Source organism: Hippocampus comes, unplaced genomic scaffold (assembly GCF_001891065.2).
Source record: "Hippocampus comes isolate QL1 unplaced genomic scaffold, H_comes_QL1_v1.1 scaffold109, whole genome shotgun sequence".
NCBI classification, from domain to species: Eukaryota; Metazoa; Chordata; class Actinopteri; order Syngnathiformes; family Syngnathidae; genus Hippocampus; species Hippocampus comes.
This window is the reverse complement of record NW_017805274.1, coordinates 28,109-44,870: the sequence shown is the minus strand read 5'-3', so window position 1 is coordinate 44,870 and position 16,762 is coordinate 28,109. Positions and strand designations below refer to the sequence as shown.

The following is a 16,762-nucleotide window of genomic DNA, read 5'->3' as shown; positions in this document are numbered from 1 at the left end:
GGGTAAAGGGGCGGGGATACGGAGAATGTAGTTAAGGCGTTAGGTGAGGATGCGGCAGAGGGTCGCCGATGCAAAAGGGGAGCGACGAAGGACTGAGGAGAGTGTCTTGCGTTCTCTTCTTGTCTTGCAAAAGAAGGGTCCTCCTGGAAAGACTCGCAGAGACGCAAAGTCTCCGCGGTTTGTTCGGAATCACCGGGTCATTCCCGCACACGTGCATTGTGTTACTGTGTTGTTGTTGTCCTTTTTTTTTTTTTTTTGGTTTGTGTTTCGTTTCGTTTCAGGTCGCCTCGTGATGCAAACACGAGCTGCAGGGAAAGCGTTGCTGCTACAAGCGTTGACAGATTCTCAAGGGCTATCAGACAGCTCAAATCTGAAACTGATTTTGTAAGGCCCATTCGGCGAGAGTTTTTCTCGTTCTGGTCATCAATTCTGAAAGCTCCTCATCCCCAAACAAATCTCGATCATATGAAGACGATGCGAATGTGATTTAAGTCGAGTGGGAAAGGAGCTAAACACTTCTTTGTGTTTCTGGTAGTTGCTGTTGCAACCGAGTGGAGACCTCTGCCAAGGCCAGGCCTTCTCCCAAGAAGATCGCTACCAAATTGCGTACTTGACAGATAAGCCACCTCACTGGTTCCCGAAGAACCGGAGGAAAATGTTTCCCATCTCACAGTGTTTGTACTACTGGCAGAAAAAAACGCACCAAAACAGAATGGCTTCTTCTTTGGCCCATGCCCCGCAACGCCACCAAGTTTTGAGGTTATACGTTAAAACATTTTTTTTGTGTGTGTCATCACGCTAACGCTTTGATACGCCCCCTCATTTTTTTTGTAGATCTATAAAAAGTTTCTTTGATTTAAGAGATTGGTAGAAATCTGTTCAGTAGCGTTCTTCATTAGCATGCTAACGAAGCTCCTTGGTGGAGTTAGCAAGAATGGCACTTAGGCGAGGGCAGGCTTCTGCCTTGGCCGAACATTTTCTGGATTTTGGTGATCCGCTGAGAAATTGATGCAAATTACGAAAAGTGCCCGTTCAAAACCAAAATTCCTGGTTCGGCGCCCTTTACCGGAGCAATTTGTACACTTTTCTAGGTATCTGCATCTTACGAATACATCTGAAATGTTGTCGTTGAGATTCATGAATTTTCCCCGTGAGGAAATTCCCCAAAAACGTCCTCATGAGAATCCTCGCATCCGCACCGAAATTGGACGACTCCTTCCTCGACCCTCGCTCTACCAAATTCCGTCCCATGAATGAAATGAAATGCTAACCAAGCAAAACTGGATCAAATACTTGAATGTTGACGCATCGATTCCCGAAATTTTTTTTTTGTTTGTTTTTGTTTTGTTGTTTTGTTTTGCGATACTTCCGGATAGCCCCTGAGAATCGCCAGTCGAGCCGGTCGGAATATGCAGTAAATGATGAAACGGGAGTGTGAAAAACAAAGGATGAACCTGAATGGTGGGTTTGGAGGAAGGGGCGTTGTTTTTTTTTGGGGGGAGGGGCTATAGTGCTGCTTTTTTTTTTTTTTTTTTTTTTTGTGTGTGTCAGCGCCCTCTCATTGGACTTCCTGGTCCGGGGGTGTCCAAAGGCTGACTTATATTTTCTTACGCTCCGCATGATCATCATCTATCAATGTATCACCGCAACTACGACAACAGTCTTTGTTTGATATCAGTCAAGCTTTATATTCACATTAATCACAGCAATACACCGCCGCCATTCGCGTATAATCTCGTTCATCTCACACTAACCACAAAAAAAAGAAAGAAAGAAAAAGATGGACTTAGGAAAGAGAAATGGCTGCTCTTGAAGGAGTGAATGTCGGAAATGTGGGGAACGCCGCCCGACCGACCGACCGACTGGCGCTCTCTCAAACACGTGAATGTGAAAAGACTTGCACGCCAAGGCGGGGGAATTTTGGACCCCATAAATGCCGACCGCCCGGCAATGAACGAGCATCACTGTTATCCAAGGAAGAGGAAGCGGGAAGTGTGGATTGGACTGCTTGAGTGATTGACAGAAAGGGCACAGCCAATGGGGCGACGGATACATGGACTCTTTCCCTGTGGTTCCATCTCCTCGTTTTCACGTCATACTTGAATTACCTCATTTTGTGACCTCATGTCCCCCCCCCCCCCCCCCCCATGTTTTGTTAGCGTCGCGAGTCGGAAAAATGCGTTGCACAGCGTGATGAAGCAGTGTGGGTGTGTGGGTGTGCGCGCGTGGGTGTAGACACACGCTTCGAAAGTACCGCCGCAGCGATGAAATTTATTTTGTCCGCGCGTGTTACCAAACTTGGTATTATTGATATTAACCACGCTTGTTAAAGAGTCCGCAGGTTTGGTCTTTTTTTGTTGTTTTTGTTTCATGTGTTGTTTGTTATCAAAAGCTACCTCTAAGTTCATGTTTTGGCAAAAGCACATTTTTTTGTTTTGGTTTTTTTTGTCGACTTCTTTCATCATTGCTACTTCATCTCACGCTTGTGTTTTGGGTTTTTTTGGTTAGTTTTGTTTTGCTCCTCAAATTTGATTTGGATCCACTGTATCTCCTCAAGTAGTGGCCTGTTCTCAAATAATGTGGGGTGATTTTTTTTGTTCCCCAAAAGTCCGGGTTTTTAACCCAAAAAAATCCCGCTTACATGCATTTTTTTTTTTTTACCCAGTTCCCAGTTTTGTCCATTATGGGTTTTTTTCATTACACCTTCTCACCACTTATTTGTGTTTTTCACTTACCCAATTCCCCGCATAGTCACATTTTCAATTTACTGCTCTTCTTCTTCTTTTTTCTGATCCATATTTACTCATGCTTTTTTGTTTATTTCTTTATTCATTTTTTTAATCTGATATGAACTCCTGCTTATTGTCATTTTTAGTTTAGCCAATTTTTTTTTGTTTAATCATGCAGTTGACCTGATCCAAACGCTATTTTTGTGTACATTTTTTCCCTAATCTCCCACTTATTGGAGTCTTTTTTTTTTTTTTGACATTGCATTTTCAGTTTTTAATTGACCTGATTCTGAGCTCATTTGTGTATTTTTGTTTGGTTTTTTTTTTTTTCCCCCCATGGAAATTACTTTATAAGGTAGCGGCAACTACGTCATTTGCAGGTTTTCACAGTCGGACTCAGTCCGTACAACTCGTGAATATCGGAATTTCACTGTATTCTAAAAATACTTGTGCCTCCCATCTCTCATCTGCAGTTAAGTAACCAAATGCTCCGCCACCCCACTGCCCGGGGGGCCACTACATGAGGAAATACAGTCATTTGAAAGCAAAAATCTTTGGAAAACAGTCAAAAAGACAATTATAATAATAAGCATGGCAAAGGGTTGATGGGATGGAGGAACGTAGCCCAAGCGGACATTTTGGAATGAGGAAAAAAAAAAATGGGAAAAAAAGAAACAATTTTGAAGCCTTAAGAGATGCGCAGACGGAGGAGGAAGATAAAAAGAAAGCACTATTGCTTCCCGGGTTCAAAAACGAACGTACACTTGAACATATGTGAATAGACTTGTAGTTTTGTAATGTGAACGGTGGATCAAAAGGTGCTGCAGGTCTTTGGGGGGATTTTTTTTTTTTTTGCAGCGTGCGATGGACAATTGGACGATTAGTAATCATCATGGCAAAAATGTAAAAAAAAAAAAAAAAAAAAAGAAGAATTCCTGAATGAGAGCCAATGGAGGTAATTTGATATTGAGAAAAAAATTGTGATATTTTTGTATTGCGTGTCAGTCCTGTTTCTTTTTTTTGTGGAGAGTTTGAGCAGGGCACACATTTGTCTTTTTTTTTTTGTCTCCTGGGTGTTATTTTTGCCTTGCTCCTCTTTGATATTGTGCGAACGTATTGTAATAATAATGATAATAATAATAATAATAATAATAAGTGTTGCTTTCTGGATGTCAATTGCATTGTAGGTGAAGGACTAAAAATCTTACCGCCAACTTTTTTTTTTGTATGTGACATAAAAAAAAAAAAAAAAGGTGTGCGTCACTCACCATCCAATCAATCAAACTTGACCATGAGCGTGTTATTATTATTTTTATTTGTTTTTGTACTTGAAAAGAGTAAAACAGAAGGGATGGCACGTCCCGTAACACTGTGAGCCGAGCGGTTCTGGGATTTTTTTTTTTTTTTTTTTTTTTTTACCACACCACCACCTGCAAATAACAGCTAAACAATCTCATCTATCTAATGTTATCCACAATGCAACACTTCCCCGTCAAGTCAATTACGTCGTCGTCCTCTGAATGTTTTCTACTTTTTCTGTGCGCGTGACCGAGTGTGTAGCTTTGCGTGTGTGTGCGTACTATAGTGGAAAAATGCACTAAATCAGATACAAAACTTTTATTCTATGCCACTGTTTTTTTTGTTCGTTTTTTTTCATTCTATGTTGCAAAAAGATATAACTCTATAGACACGTTGACATCGATATCGTTCTTCCCTAAGTGTTCCTCTCCGATGTTTTTTCCCGTACTCTTTGTGTGCCTAAACAGAAATTGTTGGGGGAAAAAAAAAAAGACATGCTGTTTCTGTATTTTCAGATGAAATTTTTTGCAAAAAAATGGAAAAAAAATTGTCGGCCAGCAGCCATGGGATGTCATGAAACTTTTTTTTTTTTTTTTAACATTCAGAATTAGAGGGCTCTTAATGCTCTTGATTTAATAGCTTTTGATTACGTTTTGTTTTTTTGTTTTTTTTTGGGGGGGGGTCAGGAACAGGTTTGCTGACACTTGAGGAAAATTCAGCAAAAAAAAAAAAAAAACATTTATTTATGGACTGTTGACACCATTTTTGTTTTTTTTTTTAAATTGCCCTAAATGCAATTATTATCTACAGTGGTGCCTTGAGATACAAGTCATGGCCCCAACCAAGTCTTTCGAGACACAAGCCGTTGTCCAGATGACATTTTTGCTTCACTTGCAAGCGTCCTTGTTTGTATTTCCTGCCCCCAGTGACCATGGCACATGCCGCGGAAGAAGTACAATATCCACTGAAATGAAGCAAAAAATTTTATTTAATGATGCCTTGACTATATGTTTTAAAAGTAAAATAATGTTGAATGTTATTTTTCTTGATAAGAAAAGACATTTAAAAATTCTCTAGGGTTTTTTTTGGGGGGGGCTAGAAGAGATTAATTGCAATTCCATTAATTTGAATGGCGATTGCTTAATTAATATACTTGTGTTTTGAGTGACCTAAACTTGTATCTCAAGGCACCAATTTTGATTTAGTTGTTTTTTTTTTTTTTTGGTTTTTTTGGACATGATGCATTCAGGGCGCGTGGCTAAAAAAAAAAAAAAGGCCTTCATAGCATCCCTGGAGTGGGCACTTGTACATGTATGTGTGTTTTTGATGTGGTGTTTTTCTCGCCATTTCACACTCATGTGCCATCGAGGTTTCCACATACGTTTAAAAGAAAATTGAAAAAAAATGTAATTTCAAAAAAAAAAAAGAAAAGAAAGCACCAAGTTATTTTTTTATATTAGCACTGAGGACCAACAACTTTGCGCCGTTCGGACCAAGCATAAAAGTTTTTCTTTTTTTTTTTTTTTTTTTTTTTTTTGAAATACATTAAAAGTTGTTTTTTTTTTGTGCTGCTTTTCTCCTCCTCCGTTTTGGTGGCAGCACAAGTGCCAGTGCAGAAGTCGCTCTCTATCATTACAAAATTTCAAGACAATAGTGTTTCTTTTTTATTATTGTTATGATGATGGTGATGATTTGAATTGTTAGTTTTTGTCTACCTCAGCACCTAAACTTAGCCTAATCTTAGAAGGTGCCCGATTATTGTTTTTAATTGCTTTTTTTTCATTTTTGTTCTCTTACGTTTATTGTAATTTTTGTTCTTATCATTGAAATTTGCATTAGAGCTTTGCAAAAAAAAAAAAAATTGAAAAAGGTCCTTTGTCTTTTCCAGCGACAATGTGTGATTTTTTTTTTCTTTTTCACCACATGACTCCCCTCTGTGGCAATGTTTTCAGATGTCTTGCCACTGTCTGTTAATAGAGAGGTGATCTTTTTTTTTTGTTGTTGGTTTATTTCATGTAGAATCAGACACATCTCTTTGTAACATTTCAGTGTTCTCTGATGGAGTGTGAAAAAAAAAAGAAATAAAAAAAGATTTAATGCTGCAGGTCCTTCCATGTTGTCACTAAAGTCGTCAATGTTGTGCCTTTTTGATCGTGGAAAAAATATTACAAGTTTTTTGTTTGTTTGTTTGTTTTGGGGTTTTACATCCTACTAAACAGTATATTGTCTTTTTGTAGTGGATTGATTTTGTTTGTTTTATTATTATTTATGGGTTTCATTATAAAAATCGATTGTACACACAGGAAATAAACAATGGACTTTATGTCAGTTGTTCTCGGACTCTCACTGGCTTTGTTTCCTTAATTTTACAACAACCGTTATTTTGAATTATCCGAACACTCATTCCCATGGATCACAGTCGTAATTTTTTTTTATTATTATTATTACAAACTCGGGAGTATTTTGTTGAGAACAACAGGAGAGATAAAAGATTTTTTTTTTGATTAAAAAAATAAATAAATAAATTATTAGTGTGATCAGTGTCTTCACATCAACAATTATGCTAAGATTATTATTTTTAGCAGTCTGGAATTCATCAATAAGAGTAAATTGGGCACATTTGTTGTTTTCAGAAATGTTTATCAAACTGGTAGACCTTGGCATTAATCAGTGTCCAAGAAGTAGCTCTCAATTTCACAACAGGTTGGTGACTCCTGAGTTTGAGTCTTTAAATCTCCCTTGTCAAAATCTATCAAACTGCACGGCCCCGCTGGTCCATTCGTCTTTTGTCAAAGAGTAACATCTTGAGTGTGCTTAGCAAGTTGTCAGTATTACAAAGTGCCCGCCGACTGACTGAAATCAAAGCGCTCACTTATCGTTTGCCTGGCTTAATGTGTTGTTTTTGTTTGAGGGCGTTTTGAAATGAAGTGAGGCAAAAGTTGCTCGTAAAATGTGTTCACTGCTCATACTTTGATGTTATTGTAGCTGATGAGGAAGGAAGGACCAAAGGGGCCACTGGAGTCTGCGTCATTCAACGTCTTGATGTCTGTCAGCCATCACCAGCCTTCAGTCTGGACCTTTGACCCCCGCATTCTTAGGATTGACATCACCGGTAAATGTTCCATTTGTTTATATTACCAAACGTTTCCCTGGAATAATCTGTTCCAGTTATTTTTTTTTAAGCGACGTGCATCTTTTTCGCTATGTAAAACGCTCCCCCATGTGTCTTAGTAACAAATGCGGCGTGCTTTTGTCAAATTACCGCCAAGGATCAAAAATGATAGTGCACTTAACTCAACCTCTTGTCACGCTAAGAAAGCCTATTTTAGGGGCCGGCTATGTTTCGTGCACATGAGTTACTTTGTTCACCACCTCATACACTGCTGGGTGAGTCTGGCGTTTGTTACCATGACAACTGAAGGCGGAGCCTGAGTCTTGCAGCTCGAGTCACTCACTTCTACTTTAAGGTGCACAGCCCAAAGGGTCACGGAAGACAAAAACGCCAAATAGTCATAATGACTATAAAAGTACAGTGGCACTTTGATTTACGAGTTTAATTTATTTTATGACCAAGCTCGTAACTCAGTGTACTTATCAATGAAATCAATGTTCACCGTTGAAATGAATTCATGTTCCATTATTCCGTCTCACTTCCATTTTTTGGCGTGGTGTTATGTTTTTAACAAAGAAAATTAGCACTTCCTTGAATAAAAACAAAACAATGTCCATTTATAAATCGGTTTTATACGAAGTAATTACCGTACTTGGGAACAAGAGAAAAGTCACATCAACAGCTGTGCGCCTCTAAGCAAGGGAGTTGAAACGGATTCGTTTCTTCGCGAACACAAATATGAATGTGTCCCATTCTGTGCTTATGAAATAATTTAAGTGTGCTGTACAGTCATGTCTCTTAGGTTTGTGTGCATTTTCATGTGGAAATAACACGTGCCATGGTGTCACTTGTGTAATGACTGCAGAGTGAAATGAATTTAATTCATTTAAAAGTTATTTGGACAAAATAATTTCCAGCATTCTGACATCCTATGTTCCAAAATCTGGAATCCAGCCAGCCCGGTCTCTCGTTCACTTTTGAAGGGTTTCGATGTAGTAGTGCACAGCGCCGCTTTCTGGCTGGATGGTAGAACTACAGCATTTTCAGAAGGCGAGCACAACCGGGCTTCTTGGAATTATTTACATGATAAGAGTATTGAATTCATCACACAGTAATTTAGGCATTGGTAATGTGCCGGTTTAGACATAATAAAGATGTATGCTGGAACACAGATTTCGATTTTATGACGTGGATAAATGCATACGGCGTAAAATCACATCATCAAATACAGCATACGTTCTGTATTCCTGTTATATTTTGTGTTATTATAGTTTGAGCAGTAGCGAAACAAATCCACAAATTATAATTGTGAATATATACTGCACTGTGTATGTCATTTCACATATTTGCAATGACATGGTTTAGCAAAGGCATGTTATTAACAGTGTAAAATGGATTGTTTTTTTCCCCCATTTTTCCAACGCTTCAAATTGACCCCGGAACACTGCTGTAGCTTAAAAAAAAAAAGGCATTTTTTTTCTCTTACTGTCGCTGTTTTCCTTTATAATCTCCTATGAAGCAACTCATAACAATCGGTAAATGTGAAAACTACGAGGCCTTATCTCTGTGGACATCCCAACAATGGACGAAAACATGGCACAACCATCATGGGACTCGCTAAATCTGAAATACGCTTCAGCTTTATGTTGGGTGAACCCATTCGGCTGTACAAAGGTACTAATTACGTGGACTCACTACCTGTTGGGTTACCGTGCAAGTGTTTTCAAACTTCAGCAACCTGCTGTGTAATTCTCCGCTTCCCACGCAGCTACCAAAATGGCGTCCGGCCTCAGGCCACCTGCCACACGGACCACAGCGTGCCCAGCGTAATGCTGTAGGCCACCACGGCCACCAAGTAGACCCTGAAGAGCAACACGTCCAGAACGTAGCCCACCTGCAGCCACTCCTTGGCCACCTCGTTGCAGCGGTCCCGCTTCTCCAGGAAGTTGCGTATCGCCGTCACCTCCTGCAGGATGTTGCTCACGACGGGTGGCGACGGGTCCCTCGACGGGGGAAGGCCCCGTCCCAGCAGGGTGGCCTCCCTTTCGTGCTGCCGGCCGATCTCACAGGTGTGATGGAGCATACATTGGACTGAGGAGGATGAAGACAGAAGGACAAAAAGTGTAACTGCTACTTGACTGAAGCCCCGCGCTTCTCTGTCAACAAATGCAGTGCAGCTCAGTTGCTAGCTACCAAACCAGGATTTTTTTTTTTTTTTTTGCGTACCGGGCAACGCAAATCACCCAATAGCTCACCAGTCCCATAGTTGTCATCCTTGTAGTCAGCCATATCTGAGGTCTGCGAGGAGAGTCTGGAGCATAATCGGTGCTTCTTGTGGATGCAGAAGAGGGCCGGCGCTCTCTCCAGAATCAGGTACCTCAGCCAGTGAGGCACAGGGGGCTGCAGGTCCTGCTTGTGCACCAGACGCACGATCAACACCGTTTCCGTCAGGCTGATCACCAACAGGGCCATGCAAACTACGAAATATACGCCTGCGACAGAGGAGAGACGAGGTCAGGTCAGTGAAACGGACGCCATCAAACAAAATGGGCCTTCCCTATCGTCACCGATGAGTGGCGTTCCAATGGCGGTGGCGGGCAGAGTGTCGGACACAATGATGAGGAAGACGGAGTATCCCAGCAGCAATGTGATCTTGAAAGAAACTCTCTCGCCGCTGTCGGGTGGCAGATAGAAGCCCACGATGTCCATCACCATGAGGAAGATGCTGGGCAGCAACAGGTTGACCGTGTAGAAAAGCGGCCGCCGACGGATAACCACCTGTTGACATTTTTGGAAGGTATTTATTTTAATAAGCACCTCTGTTCTTTTTCCACTGTTTTTGTGTGTATACAGCAGACCGCGGGGGTAATCCAAACTACGGCCCGGGAGCCATTTTGTAGCCCGCCGTACTTGTTTTTTTTTTTTTGTTGTTGTTGTTTTTAGCAGCAGCAGCAATGGCATACACTAAAATTAACATTTGACATGGCCCGCAACACCCTAAACTACTTCTACGAATAATAATGCATCTGTTATCTATACGGCGATTCCGGAGATGCTAAGAAACTAGTAACAAAACGTATCTTAATAGTGAATGAATATTCTGAAGAGATACACCCACATGGAACTTCATCTCGGCATAGTAGTCGTCGTCGTCCACGCTGAAGATTTTGTAGTTGGATAGAATATGAAGCAGCTCCCACTCTCCTTGGTTCATGAAGACGCTCTTGTCCTCCCTCAGCTCCTCGGGACTGCGCATCAACGTGATGTTGATGTCATCAACTGCCGATCGAACGCAATGTCAGGAGCAGCGTGAGACCGCCATGGCAACGACTTGCCCCTTCAGTGAGGCCTCGGCTTTCTGAGCACACATCCCAGCAGGGGCGGACGCAACGTGAAGCTCCGTTTCGGGAATGGTGAGATACCTGGGAGTTTTCAGTTTGGGTTGTTTGGCAAATGGTGTTTATGGCGGGGTCGCGGTGCTGTCTGAGTATACGCCCGACGTGGCGCTTTGGAATTACAGCTTGTCAGAAGTTCACAGTCAAGCAAGACTTTTAACCCTTTCAACCACCCTGCAACCTGATAACATGGTAAGCTGTCCACCGTAGTAACCACTGTGCCTGAAAGGGTTAATGTCAGCCGAGGAGTCATGTTTCCTTTGACTGCCCTAATAGTAGAATCCCCCCGCCCCCCCAAAAAAATAAAAAATAAAATAAAATAAAAATGACTAAAATGCTTCAACAAATGACACAATTGAAATGAGCGGTCGTACTTGTATGGAGCCAGCTCTGGAAGGTCAGGCTGCATTTCTGGACATCGAATGGGAAATTGTAGATGTTGAGCGTGCAGGCGGTGACCACTTGGATTGGTTTGTAGTTGCGCACCAGTCCGTCGTGGGTCACATAGACGTACGGTATGTCAGGAGACTTCCCCACGTCAACGCTGTTTTGACAGAAGATGCCAAAAAAAAAAATGTCACCATTTTTGCTGGCATGTGCAAAAAAGACGACGAACACTTTCATCAGCCTTACAACTCATTGATGAGGATATCCGGCACCCAAACGTTGGCAGTCGGTAGAGAAATTTGTTTAACCTCATCAAAGTCTTCGGGATTCCAGACCAGGAATTCATCCGTCCATGACTTGAAGGTTCAAGAATGGAAGAAGCTTAATGGAACCACTGCACAACATCCAATAGCAGTTATAGCACTGACAAATAGATGGACTTTGCATATTATGTGTTTACCTGTCTGTACCACACATACGTTGTCAAGACCTGGTTCTTCTCATCCTTTTGAATTGGAAAAGAAAACGACAAAAAATGTTGACATGAATTCCTTTTCCATGAATCGGGTATTCAATTTAACAATTGGAGCATCTGGTCATATTCAAAAGCATTTTGTGACGATACCAGGCATCCTCACCACGTTGAGGATGGAGTAAACCATCAGGTCGATGGCCACCAGGGTGGAGGTCCGCCAGTCTTTCACGGGTCGCACCCCTTTCTTGTAGCCCGCACTCAAAAACTCGGAGAGTCGTACCAATGTGGCGTTGGCAAATCGGCCTGTGCTGCTGCCCAGTTTCCTCACTGAATTTTATTTATTTTTTTTGAATAACCATCGTATTATAATACATTGGATACCAATTTTTGGTATGCAAACAAACTGGTATGAGAATTAAAATGTAAACAAACTGGTATGAGAATTTAAAAAAAAAGATATTCTGTACCTGTGCAGCTTCTGGCTGTCCCCTGAATAACAACCAAGAGGACCAGCGTCGTCCAGGCTGACGTTGGTCTCATTGTGACCGTTCACCTTCTTCTTCTCGTCCCGCTGCGCAAACCTCGTTAGCGTCACCCGACAAGCGAGAGTGAAGCCGAACCTCGGCGAGAGGCCACTCCTACGCAGAACACTGACACGGTGAGCAAAAGCAAAGCTGAAAAAGGGGGGCAAGGGTGTGTGTGACCAGATAGTGTGTCAAGACAATAATTGAGTTATGGTGCCTTCTCGGTTGCATGGTACCGAATCCAAAATGCTAACCAGATAATCATCAATGTGCCGCCTGCGCGGTGCCGCGTTAACGACCATTGCTCAAAAAATGTGTAAGCTTATGTTATATTATTAATTATTATTATTTTATATTTGAGCATCATATTATTTCATGTTAAGAATACCTAAATTATATTCTGTTGTTTAATAATTGCTTCGACATGTTTTTTATGTTGATAGGTTCTGATTGGCTGTTGAAGTCAGAGAAGCAGGAAGTGATTTTTAGTTACGAAGAGAGTTGTGTTCTCGAGCGTGCTGTGGTGCAGACGTCTTTTTTTCCTCCTTTTAATCATACTTAAAAATTACTAATACTAAAATACTAAAAAATAATTTTCCATCTCTTCTTTTGCCGTTCGTAAAGTAGGGCTATCCACTAAAAACAACGAACCCCTCAACTTCCAAATGTATTCATAATAAGCGGGTGAGAGATTGGTCGCCATCTTTCGGTTTACCGTACCACTGACTTTGCACACCAGTCACAAAACAGAGATCTTAATTAGTTTCATAAATTCATAATTTGACTCGGCCCATCTAACGTCCACTGATTTAAAATCGATGACCTCACACACAGACTTCGGATCGGCTCCATAATCGTCACGTAACCTGATCCACTGGCAGATGAGGCTTGCCGATAGTGTGAAAATTGCATTAATATAGACCCTTCCGCCGGCAGGTTTCTACGGTGCACTTTTCATATTCTCATTCAGATTATTAGGAAAGCCACCGGGGAGTTGAGACGCAGCCGTCGCCGAGCTCCGAATGGGTTTTATTGATCTGTTTTGTGGCGGTGGGATGAAAGTAGCAGCGCGATCAGAGAGGCTCTCCGTTCAATCCCCCGAGTGTCGTCTCATTATGCAGTATCACTAAGTACATTTCCACTGTTGGGAAATCATTATAACTGATTTTCTCCCGTGATGTCGCTCTATTTTCCGCGCCGTGTCGTTGCATTACACCGAAGAGCACGAGAAAACACAATCGGCAAATTGACAATGACAGTAATGTTTTATTTAGTAACACAAAGTAGTGCAACACTCGGTCAGGTTATAAGCGAGTTTGACAAGTTTACTTGGAGAACGAAGTGAAACAAATTGTCCAGGGTATTCTGTTCTTTTCACTTCTTGCGAGAAGTAGCCATTAGAAAATCAGTTCTACTGTTTTCTATTCTTGTACGAGTATTCAAACTCTATTCTGGGTCCGGATATTTTGTAGCATGAAGAATCTCACTAAAATAGCAAATAAGAAGAGCGTTACGGAACAGCCAAGGCACCCAGTGTGTCATCAGGCGAAGCTCCAGCTGGCCCAGAACAGCAGCAGGGTCCCGGCATACACAGCCAGAACAATCAGGTAGAGGCGGAAGAGGAAGCAGTCGAGCTTTGAGCAGAGTGCCAGCCATTCAGCCTGAGCCGCAGTCTCTGTGTCCTCCTGGGAAAAGGCCAGACGGATGGAAAGCAGCTCCCTCAGGAGCCACTCCAGGCTGGAAGGATTTTTCTGAATGTCGATCAGCGATTCCAGGTCCTCTTCCAGCGAGGCCTCAAACTCCAAATCTAGGAACCGAATCAAAGAGGGCGAGCAACCCCAGTTCCTGTTGAAACGAGCCGCAAAACTCAACCTGCAAATCTTTTCCCTGAGCATTACCTTCAGAATGGTTGAGTCGGTCCAGAGTTCTCGTGGAGGTCATGGCGCTCTCCGCCAGGCCGTACTTGTCCAGCAGGCAGGCCGACACGGACATTTCCCGGACCTCCTTTTTGCTGTGGTGGAGCAGTTTCACCACCAGGATGGACGTGATCAGGCTGAGCATGAGTAGCGCCATGCACACGACGAAGAACACACCTTTTAATCATGATCAGATTTTTTTTACCGTGAGATCAGTGCGAGCAACAACCGGAGAGCGCAAAGTAATCCATTTCCTGCCTATGAGCGGGGTCGTAACGGCAGTGGCGGGCAGCTCGTCCGTCAGGTTGACTCTGAAGAGGGTGTAACCCAGCAGCGTACTGATTTTGAAGCCGATGCGGGTGCCGCTGCTCACGGGCAGGTAGAAGCTCATCACGTCCACGATCATGAGGAAGATGCTGGGGATAAGGAGGCCCACTACGTACAGCAGGGGACGCCTTCGGATCAACACCTGCACCACAAAAGAAGTCGGCCTTCTCGTCTCATCGGGCAAACCTTTTGACTGCTCAATTCCGTGCACAAGGGTAGTGTTATTTATTCAAGGCCAGGTGACGTTTCTTTGTTTGTTTTGTTTTTGCAAGGGAACACTTTTTTAAAAATGCGCGTTTATGTGTTTTCGGATCACGCTGGCTACTGTAGCCTCTCATGCGCGGCTGTTTGACAGACGGCAGTACGCGTCAGATGTCTATCGCTAATTTGAAAACTGTGCAGATTTTATTCCTTTGTATACCAAGCCAATTTCAAAGTAAAATTCAATTAAATTCGCCCATGAGTGAAAACGCCCCATCTTCGTTTTCATGTACCCGGAAGGTGACCCGGAAATACATAATGCATAAAAAAAAAAAAAAAATACAAAAAATAAATGCATGCATAAAAAAAAAGCATTCTCTTGAGAAAAAAAAAAAAGGGGGGGGAGTCAAGGCAAAGTTTTGTTTGAAATCCAAATGAACACCACAAGCACAAAACAAGTCGTAGTTTTAGAAGACAGATAACGATTAAGATTTTTTAAATTCAATATTCTGTATGTGTACTGAAGTAAAATTGAATAATTTTCCATCCATCCATTTTCTAATCCGCTTATCCTCCACACAGGAAGGGCGGAGCCGGAATCGAACCCCGCACCTCTGCACGGTGAGTTCGGATGTGCTAACCAGTCAGTTTAGGCAAAAAAACAGACCAATCCCTGAATTGGTCGCCAGTCAGTCACCGGGCACATCCAGAGAAAGACACCCATTCACTCTCACATTCGCACTGTCGCTGAGTTTGAACTGAAGACCCTTTGCTTACAGCCAAGTTGGGCAGGAAAAATTGGATGATTAAAAGGCTTCAAAGTTGATCCATCTTTGAACTGCTTTGCTCCACCCCACTTTTAGCTGACACCATGTTTCAACAAAACACATTTTTGATGCAGTGATGTTAAAAAAAAAAAAAAATTTAAAGTCACTTTGTAAAAGCAGATCTATTGGCTCAGATTTGATCTGGCTGGCGTATTTAATGAAAGATCCATCGAGCGCTGATGTATAATGTCATCCATCGAAGCTGTGCAGTGTCGCATGTTAAATGCGTTTGGGGAAAAGGTCGTGCAGCAATACCATCATTTGTAGATGATACTGTATCAAAATGAATGACTTTGTTAAAAAAAAAAAAATCTTTAATACTCAGTGATCCATGAAGTCCTCCTTCATCAAACAGCCCTTGGCTCCTTTGAGCAGCATGAATAGCAGCCATCCCAGCGCTCCACCTGCGAAAGGGCTATGGGGCCATTTGCCTCGCCGCTAACAAGACGTCCATTGATCAGTCAGCCACTGAGACAGTCTCATTATGGTCACTCGCCCTTTCCCTGTCTATCAGAGCCTCTCTTCTTCTCGCCAGCCACAAAACAGCCCGAGCCTCATCATTTGGCGTTAGCTCGCTCGACCAATCCATGAAGGTCACAGCCACTCGTTTTACACTTCACGGTGACTCCACCGTTCGGACGCCTGATAAGCATTAGAAGAGATTTCTATATAAAACCCGTTTGGAACTTGACGTACGTGGAAACAGACGTGGGCGTAGTCAGCGTTGTCCTGCTGGAGGCGCCAGTAGCGCGACGGTATGGAAAGCAGTTCCCACTCGCCGTCATTCATGAACTCCCTCTGATCGTTAGCGATGGCCTCTGCGCTACGCCACAGAGCCAAGTCGATTTCTTTCACTGTAGAAGAGAAGGAGGGGGAGGCAATGGACGGTGAAGATGAAACAGAGGAAAGGAGACCGTTATTCAAACACTGGAAAATAAGAAATAAAAATAAATACGCAGCCGTTCCAATCCCGAAGAGACGAGCATTTCTTAGAAAGTACGCTCTCAAGTATGCTCTCAAGAACATCACAAGACCCGAGTCTGGGTTCTTGATTTTCAGAAACAGCCTGAGACTGACTTATCGAGCATAAAGACTTGCTGCTGTTATTACGCATTAGAAACTAACCCAGGCGGAAGATTAAGTCATTCCCACCAACCGTTTAGACAAGATCTCAATCATTTGTTACTTTACGCCACATTCGTGTTAGCATTCGGTATACATGATCTCAAATGTCTCAAAAGTATTTGGATTCAAAAATCGATTGAAAGGCATAAAGTTGTAGTCGGTGATATCGATACATCAGTATCGACGCGCTCATCGCGAACCTGCGCTCGCCGTCATGTTAACATTTCCTCTGGACTTCATACGACTTTTGGTCTGGTGCCTTCAGGAGAGAGAACGCCCACCTGAGTGGAGCCAACTGCGGAAGGTGAGGCTGCAGTTCTGCTTGTCAAAGGGAAAGGCGTACATTTCCAGGCTGCAGGCCAGTGCCACCTGCATGGGCCGATAGTTCTTCACGCAACCCGACGAGTTGACGTAGACGTACGGGATGGCCGGCGACCTCCCCTCA

General features: G+C 42.6%; 3 protein-coding genes and 1 long non-coding RNA gene across 4 annotated transcripts in view; 2 read left to right on the top strand and 2 right to left on the bottom strand.

Annotated features, from left to right (window-relative positions):
• The window catches only part of zbtb16a (zinc finger and BTB domain containing 16a), a 104,033-nt gene extending 102,252 nt beyond the window's left edge, over nt 1–1,781 (top strand). Inside the window, exon 7 of the mRNA XM_019869627.1 lies at nt 1–1,781. This exon is cut by the window's left edge and continues 267 nt beyond it. The gene's annotated coding sequence lies outside the window, so the exon portion shown is untranslated.
• Nucleotides 1,782–7,384: 5,603 nt separating this feature from the next.
• Nucleotides 7,385–12,220, bottom strand: LOC109515606 (5-hydroxytryptamine receptor 3A-like). The gene is made up of 9 exons (XM_019869497.1): nt 11,865–12,220; nt 11,561–11,724; nt 11,383–11,427; nt 11,169–11,278; nt 10,910–11,079; nt 10,259–10,419; nt 9,708–9,918; nt 9,396–9,632; nt 7,385–9,231 (listed from the first exon to the last, which is right to left on the bottom strand). Exons 1-9 carry the CDS (start codon nt 11,935–11,937, stop codon nt 8,930–8,932), a joined length of 1,473 nt encoding a protein of 490 aa, XP_019725056.1. The 5' UTR covers nt 11,938–12,220; the 3' UTR covers nt 7,385–8,929.
• On the top strand, nt 11,950–16,661 carry LOC109515608 (uncharacterized). Its single transcript, XR_002168224.1, has 3 exons — nt 11,950–12,055; nt 14,948–14,986; nt 16,586–16,661. It is a non-coding gene; the product is annotated as an uncharacterized LOC109515608 (long non-coding RNA).
• On the bottom strand, nt 13,168–14,613 carry LOC109515607 (5-hydroxytryptamine receptor 3B-like). Its single transcript, XM_019869498.1, has 2 exons — nt 13,820–14,613; nt 13,168–13,728 (listed from the first exon to the last, which is right to left on the bottom strand). The coding sequence occupies exons 1-2, from the start codon at nt 13,992–13,994 to the stop codon at nt 13,463–13,465; spliced, it is 441 nt and encodes a 146-aa protein (XP_019725057.1). The 5' UTR covers nt 13,995–14,613; the 3' UTR covers nt 13,168–13,462.
• Nucleotides 16,662–16,762: the final 101 nt, after the last annotated feature.

Coding starts and splice junctions, on each gene's coding strand:
- LOC109515606 (XM_019869497.1), bottom strand. CDS start 11,937: ATGAGACCAACGTCAGCCTGGACGACGCTGGTCCTCTTGGTTGTTATT. Junction 10,420..10,909: donor CCAGAGCTGGCTCCATACAA/GTACGACCGCTC, acceptor TTCGATCGGCAG/TTGATGACATCAACATCACG. Junction 9,232..9,395: donor GGATGACAACTATGGGACTG/GTGAGCTATTGG, acceptor CATCCTCCTCAG/TCCAATGTATGCTCCATCAC.
- LOC109515607 (XM_019869498.1), bottom strand. CDS start 13,994: ATGGCGCTACTCATGCTCAGCCTGATCACGTCCATCCTGGTGGTGAAA. Junction 13,729..13,819: donor CCGACTCAACCATTCTGAAG/GTAATGCTCAGG, acceptor TTCGGTTCCTAG/ATTTGGAGTTTGAGGCCTCG.